The sequence below is a fragment of the Juglans regia genome, chromosome 1, assembly GCF_001411555.2.
Source record: "Juglans regia cultivar Chandler chromosome 1, Walnut 2.0, whole genome shotgun sequence".
Lineage (NCBI taxonomy): Eukaryota > Viridiplantae > Streptophyta > Magnoliopsida > Fagales > Juglandaceae > Juglans > Juglans regia.
In genome coordinates, this window is record NC_049901.1 from 37,589,994 (window position 1) to 37,605,018 (window position 15,025).

The 15,025-nt window shown below is 35.6% G+C and overlaps 4 protein-coding genes across 4 annotated transcripts in view; 1 reads left to right on the plus strand and 3 right to left on the minus strand.

Annotated features, from left to right (window-relative positions):
• Nucleotides 1–15,025, minus strand: part of LOC109009972 (deoxyhypusine synthase) — an 871,604-nt gene that overhangs the window by 461,386 nt on the left and 395,193 nt on the right. The window lies entirely within an intron of this gene.
• On the plus strand, nt 608–2,366 carry LOC109010130 (leucine-rich repeat extensin-like protein 4). The gene has a single exon (XM_018990852.2). The coding sequence runs from the start codon at nt 802–804 to the stop codon at nt 2,077–2,079; it is 1,278 nt and encodes a 425-aa protein (XP_018846397.1). The 5' UTR covers nt 608–801; the 3' UTR covers nt 2,080–2,366.
• LOC109010148 (acid phosphatase 1-like) lies at nt 2,637–6,187 on the minus strand. The gene is made up of 3 exons (XM_018990873.2): nt 5,613–6,187; nt 3,264–3,473; nt 2,637–3,103 (listed from the first exon to the last, which is right to left on the minus strand). Exons 1-3 carry the CDS (start codon nt 6,008–6,010, stop codon nt 2,926–2,928), a joined length of 786 nt encoding a protein of 261 aa, XP_018846418.1. The 5' UTR covers nt 6,011–6,187; the 3' UTR covers nt 2,637–2,925.
• LOC109010139 lies at nt 7,630–10,631 on the minus strand. The gene is made up of 2 exons (XM_018990861.2): nt 9,756–10,631; nt 7,630–8,717 (listed from the first exon to the last, which is right to left on the minus strand). Exons 1-2 carry the CDS (start codon nt 10,346–10,348, stop codon nt 8,054–8,056), a joined length of 1,257 nt encoding a protein of 418 aa, XP_018846406.1. The 5' UTR covers nt 10,349–10,631; the 3' UTR covers nt 7,630–8,053.

The following is a 15,025-nucleotide window of genomic DNA, read 5'->3' on the forward strand; positions in this document are numbered from 1 at the left end:
GTTGTTGGAATGAGACAATAACATGTGATTTTAATTTGTGTTATTGGTTGTTATAATTGGAAACAAGTAACAGTATTTGATGGCTTGTAAGAGTTGGAGCAGAGGATATACAAGGCGGAGATAGAGGTCAGATTCAACCTCCGATAAAGTCAGAGTCAGAGGTAGGGCATTCCAACTTCGATTTATTCGGTGCTCAGCCCTAAAGAGAAGTGCTATAGACACAAAGAGATTTTATAAAAATAAAATCATAAATTAATGTTTCATGTGATATGTTAAATTTATTTTAAAATAAAAATAATTTTATAATCTGATGTGCATTGCATTAAGGCATGCCAATTTATTAGTTTACTTTTGTAAAATTCCTTTTTGTCTAAAACATCTCTCATCAATAAAAGCTAGGACCAAAACTAATGCATCCATATGCCCAAAAAAAAAAATATGAGACCAGTTTCGAAGCTAATAAAGTTAGAAATAAAACATATATCAAAGTATCAAAGTTACAAAACATAGCCAAATTCCAGAAATGAAAAGTAATTCAAAACTAAAAAGAAAAAACAGTTTGTTTCCACGTTAAAGTATTTGATTAATAACTCACATGTCAACATATGTACAGTAAAAGATATTATTCCAAAAAAATAGAGCCCAAAGTAAAAATAGATAAAGATAAATAACAGGGCACATTTCCTCTCGTCCGGCCAATTAAACCCCCCCGTTTCCTCTCAATGTCTCAGTGGTAAGCCTTACTTGGACAACCTCTCTGGCGAACCCATCAAATTAGCATCTTTATATCATACACTGAAAATGGAGAAGTGCTGGCTTCTAGCTGTTCTCCTCCTCTGCATAAGTTCAACAGTGGCTGCTTTTTCTGTGGGTGGTGGGGTTGGTGTTGATGTTGGCATTGGTAATGCAGGCGGTGGCGGCGGTGGCGGTGGTGGTGGAGGTGTTTGGATTGGTGGTGGGGTCAACAACCCAGTGCCATCTGGTTCTGGATCTTCGGTTCCAAGTCTCAACGGAGCTTACACTGCTCTTCAGGCATGGAAATCTGCAATCAAAGATGACCCATTGAGGATTTTAGACACTTGGGTTGGCTCTGATGTCTGTTCTTACAAAGGAGTCTTTTGTGCAGAGCCTCAATATGAGATGGATGCATCACCCGGGCGTGTTGTTGCAGGTATAGATCTCAACCACGCAAATCTTCAAGGCACTCTTGTCAAGGAACTCTCTTTGCTCACTGATATTTCGCTTTTCCACCTCAACAGCAACAGATTTTCAGGCACACTTCCTGACACTTTCAGAGATCTCTTCTCACTCCAAGAGCTAGACCTTAGTAACAACCTCTTCTCTGGTCCTTTCCCCGTGGTCACTCTATACATTCCAAACCTCATTTACTTGGACCTCAGGTTCAATGAATTCTCGGGGTCCATTCCTGATGATCTATTCAACAAGAAACTAGATGCAATCTTTCTCAACAACAACCAATTTGAAGGCCAGCTTCCGCAAAACTTGGCTAACTCCCCAGCTTCTGTGATAAATTTAGCCAACAACAAGTTCAGTGGAAACATCCCGATTAGTTTTGGCTTCATGGGTTCCAACCTCAAGGAGATATTGTTTCTTAACAACCAATTAACAGGTTGCATTCCCGAGGGAGTTGGGCTTTTCACAGAGATGCAAGTGTTGGACGTAAGCTCGAATTCGTTAATGGGTCATTTGCCGGACACCATATCTTGTCTGGAAAACATGGAGGTTCTCAATTTGGCACACAACGAGCTATCTGGGGTTGTGCCAGACCCGGTTTGTTCTCTGAAAAGGCTCGTGAATCTGACTGTTGCTTACAATTTCTTTTCTGGGTTCAGCCAGCAGTGCAACAAACTATACTTCAGGAATGTGGGGTTTGATTTCTCAGTGAATTGCGTCCCTGGGAAGAACATGCAGAGACCTCAGCCAGAATGCTCGTTGATTCCTGGAGGTGGGTTGAATTGTCTGAGAATCCCTCTTGTTTGTGGATCAATAGGAGTAATGGCTGCTGCAGAAACTCGCCCCAGCTCATCCTCATCATCCTCCTCCTCCTCATCTCCATGAGGGTAGATTTACTAGTACAGGTACACTCGTTTATGTACGACTTAGACTGGTTGGTGATGTCTGTCGGAATGTTTAATAATAGAAATCAATGATTAGAGGAGCTTCTCAATTTGTTTTGTGTATGAAATCAGGATATCTAACTTGGTATTATCTTATTAGAGGGATACGAGATGCCCAGAAATTCAAAGCAAAACTATTTTTTGAGACTTCCAATGAGCGTATTCATGTTGGAATACTTTAGTTTTTTAAAGTCATTTGTTGGAGTCCGACATGTCTCACTAAGAAATACAGAAAGTTGCCTTTTGAAGTTACATCTCTGCTTCGCAAACTTAAGAAAGCATGCGAATATTCTTGAGGAAATGAATTTCTTCCATCATAACGATTGTAACTTGTCAACCAACGGCTACAGTTCTAATAATTTGGGATGCAATTTGTAAATTGTAAAATGTGGATTAATTAAAAATTAAAAAGTAGATTTTCTTAAAAGTAAAATTACACTTTTGCCCACAAATTACCATCTATTTTTATCAGAAGAAAAATCAATTTACACCCTAAACTATCTCGGTAAATTTCACTTTGCCCCCTCGATTAATATTCGAATGTATAAAAAATGTTATTCATTACAATCACTGTCACACGGGATATTCGACCATTTTTGGTAAATTCAACATCCATCTTAATTCTTAGCAAGACGAATAGTAAGTTCATAAGAGGGTTTTGGACGGAGTTAGGCCATCCTTATACCGGCCAGGGCCAGTCCCCGCCCTTGAATGTACAAGGAAATGGGTTACAACATCACCACGAAGATCATGGTTTTGTACAATTGCCCGATGTTCGGTACCTTAATCAAGCAATATAATACATTGGATTTGGAAGTTTAAAGGACCGTCTAGCTATGGCAAATCCCAACAGGTCACTCCACTGGTCACCACTACTTCCATGAATCCTATAACCTTCATCTTGCAACTCCGTTCTCTTCTCTGATTTATAGACTATTGCAGGTTTGCCCTGATCGGAAGGCCCCCTGTTGAATTTTAACAACATATTATTCATCGGCATTATGTCAAATTAAGTTATCTATGGCTATTGAAACTAGTAGAAATGCGAAGATATTGTTTATAAGACAACAGGTTCCAAGATCTTGCTTAAATCCTATACCGTAAATCATATAATGGCTTGGTTACCTCAGGATAAGCCGTTCCCAGCCGGTGAACTCTGCATATAGAAGATTTTTCTCTGTGACATTCCTCTGGTATTCACCCCGTCCGGTTAACAGGAATAATGTAAACCCCAGCTGTTTGAGGTCTTTGTAAAGACTCAAACTTGCTGGTAAAGCTGGAGCCTCTGCCAAATCCACCCAGGAGTCGAAAGAGCTCTCATCAAAGGACTCTGATCTGAATAGAAAACAAGAGGGCACGCATACTATATTAAAAAATATCAACCAATATGAGCATGTAAAATTTAACATCGACGAGACATTAGTATTTTACACCACTAATGTTTCCACCACATGATTTACCATCTTTAAGGAAATATGATAAACTTCAAACCCAATATGCAGAAAAATAAATAAGGAAACCCAACGGTATGGAAAGCTAAAATTTGCAGTGTCTGCAACCGTGAACTCAAACATGAAAGTTAGTAGCCTTCAAAGATATGGACATTTTGGCAATGTGTAGCCCAATTATTTCAAGGTAGGGAACTTCAGCCTGAAGGCAAATACGGGTCAGAAGGCCACATTGACTAGCATCTTTAAATAAATAAATTCCAATTTCCCCTTTAGCATTTTAATATTTTCACCCCAAAAAATTCTTCAGATTATAATGAACACTCTTTTCTGCCTATACAGGCCTTCTTCAGGTTCATATAAGTTGCCTCCTTCATTAGTAGGGACTAATAAGAGGGGACATCCATTGGCACTCTCTAAATTGGTAATTTTTTTCCATTCTATTCTTCCATAATCTTGCATTCTTATAAATTCAAATGTACTATCATAGTCAACACAATAGATTCTCAATACTTCAGATATAGCATGGCGAATTCTTCCAAAAAGTGCAGGATTCACAATATAACACACGAGCAATTCATTCGAGATTTTTTTTTTTTTTTTTTTTGATAAAAAAACTGAATAAATAATTGACCTAACGGATTGTGAGTAAGAGGTGTATTTCCACAGAATACCTTACCTTGTTATGAAATCAAGCTCCATAACAACTTCATAAAAGTACAAGTTACAGAAAGTAGTGGATGCCTTGAACTAAAGCACTTGTGATCAAAACAACAGAGCTGTATGCTCATTGCTGAAATTGTCATAGAGATAAAATATAAATTTACTATGAGATGACAGAAGCTGGTAAAGGAGGTCTAATCTTCTTTATACATACAAGTAAAGAGGGTCTAATCATCATACCAGACCAAACAATGAAATAAAAGTAATATTACAGCTCGAAAGTACAGTTGGGTTCAGGCTCAATTGTGTAGAGTGGAACTACGAGTGTTTTCGTACGTCTAAAACAAGGTCGTGTAAGACTCATATTGCATACTCCTCCCTATTTTTTTGTGTTGTTCTTATGGTTTTTTTCCTTTTATAAGTAATTGAAAATGAGGCATACTCCAAGTACACCGGATGTATATAGGAGGAAACAATCCGCTTATTTAGACATTGTCTTACTCATCTTTAAACAAGGTTCTCTTACCGCATAATGTAATCCTACTTCCTACCAAACTTCAGTTTCAAATGCATTACTAATTGGAAAACTAGTGTAGACATGCAAAATTAGCGTTAGATCTTCACGCTGAATCGAACTGAACCAAATGACGTGAAACAGAACGCATGCATTATTCATCTAAAAGGAACCTCAATGCGGTGTGTACAGACATACATATGAGTGCGTGCTTGTGTGTGTGTATATATATATGAGAAGTGCTATTGGAAAGCCTTTACACCACACACCATCTACATAATATAAGTTGATTTGTAAGATTTAAATTTTAAAATTTATCTTCCAAATCAAATTATGCTAAGTAGATGATATGTGGTGTAAAGGTCTTCAAATAGAGTTATTTTAGCGTGTTTTTATCTTTTGTCTTCAATGGCTTTAGCTTTTCTGGTCAGAAAGTTCAATCAAATGATCAAGAGTTTAGAACAGTCCTTTTGACTCGAAAAAGAGCGATATACGTGTGTGTGTGTGTGTAAATACATATATATATATATATATATATGTATGTATGTATGTATTGACGAACATGTAAATAAGGAGTAGCATCTTCAAATTTTGGAGACACGACATTGATTTTTTAACCTTAGATATAAACTAAATAATTCAGACTACATTATTCTACACAAACATGCCTTTGAAGGTGAAATACTCCAATTGGCCAATCCAATCCACTCAGATACCTAACAGTCAAACATGTACGCACAAACCCCCTTCCCCAATCACAAACGAAACTGATAGTCAGATAAATCTAAGAAAACTGAAATATCGAAATCATTCTAGAGATCCAACGGCTAAAAACATTTCTGGGCTTACCCGAACCCGTGGGCCTCGTAGTACGGCAGGTTCGAAAGCAGAGTCTCATCGATATCGAAGATCCACGAGTCCCTCCCGTCACCGGCCATCTCCACCGTCTTCGCAAATGCCAAAGAGTCCCGTGCCACAAACTCCGAGTCGTACGGGTACCGCTCGCCGGTCATGTAATCCTCTACGAACTGCAAGCATCTTGCCGGAATAGTGGACCAGTAGCCGGCGTCGTTGGTCTCTACGGATAACCTCCAGCTTTCGCAGTAAAGATCGTCGTCTATCCGGAGATTGCTGTATCCGGAGACGGTGTTCTCCCGCGAGATTTGGATGACTGATGGCGAAGCTGTGGTGGATACAAGGCAGAGAAGGAAGACGAAGATAGGGGTGAGGAATTGGCCTGAGGCCATTGTCGGAAAACCAAGAAAGCTCTTTCGGGAAAGCTTCCGGTTTTCCTCTACAGATGAGAATCGAACGGAGACAGGGATTGGTTCTCGTTTTCGAGCTCTATTATTGGCCCTCTCACGGAAATCGGGCTATTAGGCCTCCGAACGTAACGCACAAATCTCGAAAATCCAAGTCAGGATAATTTTTATCTTTAATATCATATATTTAAAATTATTTAAAAATTAATTATTTAAATAATAAAAATGCATCTGCTATTATTAAAAAAATTAATTATTACGTATTTTTAAAATATTAATAGTATGGTATTTTTATCGTATCACAATATAATAATTAACATAATAAAATATAAATATAATCACCAATATCTCTTATACTAAAGATATAAATCTCAGATAATAAATAATTAAATTTAGAATATTTCTCAATTATAACTAGATTTAAATTCCATTTAGATAGCAAAAATGTTTCATATCATCTTATTTTATAATTATAATTTTTTAAAATTTTTATACAAAATATAATAAAATTTTTAACTTTTTTAATTTTTAAAATAATAATAATATTAAAAAATAATATTCTAATAATATTTTATTTAATTTTTAATTTTCATCTCAATTTCTTTTATTTCATCTCAATTTATTATCAAAACCACACCCATTCTCATTGGATTAGCTAAAAGCTAAATCCAATGAGAATTTAGCTATTAAGTCATAAAATAGCTCACATTAAAATATGTATATTCCAAATATTTAGAATATAGGTACAGTAATATCTAAAATAATTTCTAAATTTGAAAGGAACTATTCATTCATCAAATCTATTTTATATTCTTTTTTTCTCTCTCCTTTTAATATCAATTATTTCTCTCTCCATTTTAAATGGCAATTGAAAAAATATAATTAGAATACAATTACTAATTAATATATAATATTATGAATAGTAAAATATGATAAAATAAAATAAATTCATAATTAAAAAAATTAAAAAATTTTCAAAATTTTCAAAATTATTAATTACTCGTTACTATATAATGAATAAATGGATAATCTAATGTGGAGATTTGATGTGAATAGTCAAAGTTAAATTCATATTATATTATTTTATTGTCATATAATGAAAAAATGATTATTCCAATGTAGAAACTTATGTGAATGTAATAGCTAAATATTAAATTCATCTTACATTCATAAAAAATATACTTTAACTTTAACTAATCCAATGAAAGTGCTCTATCAAATAAAAATCACTTCATTTTATAAATCTTTTAATTCTCGTTTCGATTAAATAAATGAATTAAAATCTGCCACCTACCTAATAGTCTAATAGATATATTCAATAAACTAATTTAAAAAATAAATTGCAACAATAATTAGCAAATTGCCAATTTTTAAGTTTTAAGTTTTTTTTGTTTTTCTTGTAAAATTTTGCATGAAGTGCTATTTTGAGGGTTTCACAAAATAGAGGTCATTACTTAATTAAGAAGTACTACTCAAAGACAGAAATAAACAATTGAAACAATGATCTCATTACACAATATTTCAACCAGTCAATCAAATGGAGGAGGGTAGGAATTACAATGAACAAATAAATATATATATATATATATATATATAGTTTGAGATAAATAAGAACAAAAAAATTGCCATTAATTAGCAATTGCCTGTCTGTACACTATACATCAAAATGTAAGTACAACACAGCTTGTACATAGAACAATACAGTCATAAGAGAGAAACTAATTCCCTAGACATGATCATAATGTCTCGACAAAACCCAAACTCATGGCAGCGAAAACCAGCGAACCAGATAGGAGATAGGAAGCCACACACCCGAATATGGGAAGGAAAAGAAAGAAAAGAACATGAAAGTTTCAAGAATTGTGGGGACAAAATCAGGATGAAAGAATTGGGGAAAAAAAAAAGATGCAAATTTATATGTTTTTTTGCTCAAACCAGCTTGCTAGGGCTGAATTTGCTCGTGAAGAGCAAGAAATTAACTAGCAAGTTGGATATCACAGCATCAGAAGGGAAGATTTGGCAAAGGTATTAAAAGAGGAAATCTTGTTCATCATGGCAAAGCTCCTTCCTGAGTTTACGTGAGAAAAGTCTGCAAGCATCCATGCTAAGATCAATGGCAGCTGAAAGTGCTACGAATAGGGCAGCATCAGCCATGCAAGTTACATGCTGCACTCCAACTTGAACAAGAGGCTTGCTGACTTTTCCTTCACCTTCCACAGTCGAACCCATCACAAAACCTTTCACAGGTGACCTCAAACTCAATGCAGTATCTCTAATTATTCCACCATCTATGCAAAATTGGCCACCCTTTTTTATGCTCATCGTGGCCTCAGCAATGGCAATGCTGCTGTTAGGGCCATTGTCAGTGACCAGCTCAAACTTGTAACCCAAGCCATCAATGGGGCCTCTCTCTCGCCATGCCTCGAGACGGCCCCATGGCTTCCAGCTGCTGATGGACACCCCATGAGGGCGGAGGATGAGCCAAGCACCTGGGTTTGATCGAGACACACGGTCAATGCCCGGTGATGGGACGAATGGGGTGATCATGGAAGCAGCCGCCACGGGCGAGCCAGAGAGATCGTAAATCATTATCATCCACCCTTTTCTCTCCCTTCCTGACCGTTCCCTTTCTCCTGAAAAGTTTCTCATCCATCCCCTACTAGTACTGTTGTTGAAATCTGATGGGAGAGACCTGGAATTTCATACAACCAATTAAGAGGGTGAATAACAGAACAGAGCTAGCTAGTAAAGAATCACGGACATGCCAAACAGGAAAATCAACATGACCAGAAACAATGAGACATGCATGTTAAAAACTGCGACAAAATATTCTGCACATGGGAGGAAATCCAAGGTAGTTCATGTATGCGACAGTTGGGGAGATTTGAAATTGTCTGTTTGACCAAACTTGGTAGGCAACTACGGGCGCCACCATTATTGGCTAAGCATTCTAAGTTGTCTTAAGCGACTTTAGTTATCATCTAGCCATTTCTAAAACAATATTCATGAAGGCCATCTCACATGGAGGCCGTAGGCAGTGTGAAATGAAATCTTGGGAAACAAATAACAAAATTATAAGAACGGCGAAAGATTACTACCATGTCAAACTACAAAATTAGAAGGGCCAACAACATGTTGATAACGACTCGGGGAACTATATATCATGAGACCAAGGTCCATTTGCTAAAGAGAAACCCCACTTGCTAGATCTGCCTTCTTCATCATGTTGGTTCACCCATGAAATTAAAGGAACCCCGAGAGAGAGAGAGAGAGACTCATATTTATACAAACCATGAATAAAACACCATAAATGCTAGCTATCACTAGTAATCATAAAGGAAACATGAAAATAGATAAGGTGCGGGCCAACTTGGCATGTGCTTATAACCAGCTAAAGAAATTGACAACCCAGATGCACCCCAGAAGGAAAAGTCTAGTCTTCAGAATAACCCCATATTCACATAATTAATTATCATTAATATAAGATGAACAATAATTAATTAATAAATAAATTCGTGTTAGAGTATGTTTATATACGTAATTAGATACAGAAGAGTTGATTCGCCAGCATAACTTTATCAAGAGATCTATTTTATGTAATTTCCTTATAGGAAATATATATACATTGTATATTCCTTATATATTTTAATCACCCTCTCAGGCTCACTCTAGCAAACTAACGAGATAACAACTAAAATGTAACGGATCACCAGAAAATAAACATTCTCACCTGGATCTAGAGTTCCGATCCGCACTGAAGGTGCAGCTGAAAACCGGTTGCCTTATGTTCCCTTGAATCTGGAAAACCACCGGGCTACACTCCGGTTCACCTCCAAACTGGAACACGAACCGGGGGTCCGGTTCTGACCGGACCACTAGATGAATCCGAGCCGAGGGCTTGTCCGGCTTGTTCCCAAGCTTCATCCACCCGTTTTGGAACACGCGGGGCCGGGCGTCAGTGCCCTCCAGGTCAATGCCGACGTGGACCCGGCCCAGCAGCTTACCTCCGCTGACGCCGCACGTCCGGCCCATGCGGCCGGTAAAGACGGAAACGCGGAGTGTTATGGACTTCCCGGAGAGGCGGCGGATGGCGGAGCGGTCGAGGTGGAAACCGGCAGAAGAGGTGCTCGAGTCGGGTGACGAGTCGCCGGGCGTGGTGCAGAGAGGGAGAAGCGCAGTTTGGGAAGGGAAATTCTTGATCCGGAGCTTGCAGAAGCACGGGGTGGTCGATGGGTGGATACCTGAACCGGCGGGTCTGGTCGCCTGGGGAAGTTTCAGAGCCATTGATTCCAGCGACAAACGAACGAAGGGACACGGATCCATGGTATGGTAATATCAAAGTCCTAGACTCTAGTACTACTAGTACGTAGTTGTTGTTCTCGTCCTCGTTCTAGTTGGTCTTGTCCTTGTTTCCCTCCCTCTTTGGGGGTTTAAGAGAAAAGAGTTAAGAGTCTGAAACGTAGAGAGGAAATGCAAAGGTAAGGTAGAGAACCTGATCCTCGGAAACATCCATCTTTAAGGACTAGAATGTATGTCGGGTTCACCTGTTTTTAACGTCCTCTCTCTCTATCAGTGTCTGTCTATCTGGATGTGTGAAACGGTGCGTTGGTTTAGTGACTACTGAGGGTGGTTGTCCATTTTCTCTTTTGTTCTTTCTTAGCGGAGCGTTCATTCTTTTTCAAGTGGGACCCTGCTAAAATTATCCAACCTGTTTTTAATAATATATAATATATACTTTACGAACAAATTATATAAAAATAATATTATAAAATTATTTTTATTAATTAAAATATTTATCAAAATTCATTAACCAACCTGTACTGCCTTATCTAATTTGGTAAGGAGTTGTACGAGTCGGAGAGAGAATGAATTTTGAAGAGGGCCCGTGGCGGGGGCCGGCTTGGGGGAGAAAAGGAGAAGCGGAGAGAGATGATGAGCTGGCGAGAAGTTCGAGGTATTTTACTTAGGTGGGAAAATTTTGGTCAAGGGTGGTGAGGCAGGGAGGGAGGGGGGGGTCAGACAGCTGTGTTGTGGCTGGAACCAGGTTGTCATGGAACAAACTAACTGCATCTGTAGCTGACTGGGGCCCCCACACCCATGATGTTGTTCGTTGATCTTTGGTGCATTCCTATTCGAATTTCGCCCCCTGTAAATCAGCAATTAAACAAATTAAAATGAAAATATTCCCACGTGGCATAATTTGGCGTCATCTGACTTCTGATCGCCGCTATAGACGGCTGTGTTTGACGGCGCTTTAACTACCCTTTCTTTTTTTAGTCTGTATTTAAATGTTGAAATTAACAAAGAATAATCATGACTCGGAGAGGTGGAATAAATTACGTGAGATTTATTTAAAATGAATTTAAATATTAAAATAAATTTAATAATATTTATAAAAATTTAAAAAAAATTATAAATTTCACATATAAAGATTATTAAATTAAAAAATATTGTGAGTTTTATTTATAAGAAAATTTTAAATTGAAATGAATTTAATAATTTAAAATTAAATAGAATAATGATATATACATAATATATTGTACAATATATTATATAATAATATTATAAAATAAAAATATTTTTATAAGATATTTTATAAAAATATTTTTTTATTTAAAATATAATTATATAAAATGTTATAAAACATATTGTGTATAAATATTTTCCTTTTGTTTATTCGCTTAGTAAACGGATTAATAAAGAGCGACGGATTCCTTCCGGCGGTGGCCGAAACATTGACATCTGTCATACGACTCCAGATTATTTTTGTGAAAAAAATAATAATAAATAAACTCTAAAACTTGAATATAAGTTTTTTAAAAAATTAGAATATATGTATAGAAAATAAGCTGTCATATATAATGTCAGATGAATAATTGAGAAATGGATTTGATTTGATATTTATTCCGTTCTTTTGTTATTTATTAGTTTTTTAATTAATCCCATATAAAATTGGTGAAAATAAAAGGGAATCATGAAAGTATATTTGCATTAAACCCTTACGGCCACCGTTGAGAGCTCTTGTTAGGAACTTCTGTTAGTGTATTTTAAGTTTTTTTTTTTTTTTTACTTTTTTTAATATGTATTTTTAACAATTTTAAATATTTTTTAAAAAAATTACAACATCATTAACAAACACTTATTAAGCTATACAATTAGTATAATGATCCATCAATGCGTAAGTTTGATTAATTGAGACAATTTGATTGACATATATTATATATATTTGTAATCACCATTGCATTAATTAAAAAAATCCCAAGAATGAAGAACAACAAACAAAAACCCCCTATCTATAACCAAACTCGGTACGAAAAATGAAATTAAATTAGACAATAGATTTAGAGAATAACTTCAAACCGGATTTGGCATAGACTGCATATTTATTCCCTCCAATAAGATTTTGACATCTGTGCTTTTTAAAAAGAGAAAAATAAAATCGGTCTCAACTAGGTTATGTTTGGTTGTAAGATTCAGCTGAGCTCGGCTGAGTTCAGTTTAATTTTAAACTAAATCTAACATCCAAACACCTAACTCTCAAATTACTAAACTCATTTAAACTCAAAACCTCTTTACACGTGAGACCTATAACCTTTTTTAACTTAACACATATTTATACATAGGATCCACAATCTTTTTCAACTTTCTATAAAAAGTATTGAACTCATCTTAACATCCAAAACACATCTTAAACTCATTTTAGATGAGCCTCACATAACTCTATTCACTACTCAACTCACTACTATTCATAAAGAATTGAGTTCAGCTCAACATCCAAACGCAACTAAATCTTTCTCTCTTTCTCCACCCCCTTCTCTTTCTTTCTCCCATCTTTCTCACCCAACATCTACTCGGTGGTGATGAATTTACATCCATAGACACAAATGGAGGCATGTCCACAGCAGAATTTATAGCTAACATCTTTTCATTTAGCAGGATGGTTTGGCTGTGTAGATTCCCATTTTTTCTGTTAGATGGTACTCCTCTCTTAAATTTCTGCCTTCATAAGGTGGAAATGGTTTTCCTTTGATGAGAGTCATGCTCATGTTTCAAATTCTCAATACCATTGAAAGTAGGGGCGGAACTACCTTGAGGCTTGCCCCCCAAAATTTTTAAAATTTGATGAAAATTAAGTTTTAGAATGTGTTTTTATAAAATAGACTATATAAAAATTAGTATTTGGCCCTCCTACTTTTTTTTTTTTTTTTTTTAACTTGGCTCTCCCACACTAGATTTTCTGATTGTGCCCCTAATTGAAAGCTACATTGGCATGGATGGTGGTGTACTTGTTGTCTAGGTTGATTAGTAATAATGTGATTCCTTTATGCATAATGAAGAACCTTCATCAGATCACAAAAATAGAGCATATTTACCTGTTTTGATTATTAAACACAGATGGAACTTACTAAAGCCTTTAAACATTGAGCATATATAAGCCGAATTTTTTTTGTTCCAAAAAAGCTAGTTGGAAGAACACTGAACGAAGAGAGCATCAAATAAAAGAAAAAAAAAAAAACCTTCCAAACAGTTCAAAAAGTATCAACCTTCAAAGGAGAGAGAGAGAGCGAGAGAAGGCATATGGGATTTGGTTAGCTACAATCGTTCCTATATATAGGTAGGAATAATGCTACCCATTATCTATTTTACTATCATCTATTTTTTATCACATAATGTGATATTAAATCATTAAAAATTATTTATTATATTTCACTTGTGGGTCTATCATTTAAGGATGTCGAGAGGATGATAATAAATAGATTTTTCCATAGAGGTAGACTTTAAGAAAATTCATAATTAGTTTAGACTTTAGAGAGTGATATAGATGATCACTTACGTACTCGTGTTGAATGTAGTATAGGATGTGCCGCACTTACAAAGTAATTTGCCATTTGGCCATGTGTGTGTGTATATATATATATATATATATATATATATATATATAAAATTTACACGAAGATTAAGAACGTACATGATGATGATCTTAACCCTAAAAAGTGCCAATAGATTAACATATTTACTTTCCCTTTTCACTTTTTTTTTTTTTTTTCCCGTATGTATCGTTGTTTTTATCTAGGTAGCCTTATATATGATCCTCTTCATGAGTTCCAATCAGCTTTTCACAGATGAAGAAAACCCCAGCTAGCCATGCACTGAGCTTAGTCTTCACGGGTTGGTAGGGTCGATATCCCTCCATTTATCTTGTGATAGGAGAGTGGGGAACAAGCTTTTTGGCCTACCCATGATCCCTTATTGTTTACATATCTCATTCACAACAGCATCATGTTTGTTGCGGTGCTACGCTTGCTTGCTTCCACACATATCGCTCTCACCCACATCTGCTCGCTCATTATTATGTCACCATGCACTTTTTTACTTACTGAGCATGCAGCATGCTTGAGCAAGCATGCATATATAAGTTATATATGTACATATAGTAACAAATTTGAATCACTTATTTGTCTTGATGATCTATCTATTGGTGTTAAAACTTAAAATGATCATAACATAAATAAACTTCAACTCCTGTTAAGACACGTCATCCATTCTTTGTTTAACATTTTATAATTTAGAGCCTCATGATATCAATAAATATTGTGTAATTTGAGATTTTAATAGTACGAGATACTTTTACTTTTTTCTTACGTAATATATTTCTTTATTTTTACTTTAATAGAATTGACATGAATTGAAGAAGACCAAACTATATTTGTAGGGGTAAAATCAACAACATATAATTTAGTCTCGAGATAAGGCTTAAAATCAAGTTAAGAGTAAAGCCAAGAAGAGATAACTTGACTGGTTTGAGACACAAGACAAAATACAAAATTCACATTTCATCTTATTTCATCATTATATTTTTTTCAAATCCTCATACAAAATATAATAAACAATTCAACTTTTTCAAATCTCAATTCTAAGTTTTTCAAATCCTAAAACAATAATAATATTAAAACATAATATTTCAAGCTTTCAAAAAAAATACAGAATTCTCATCTCACC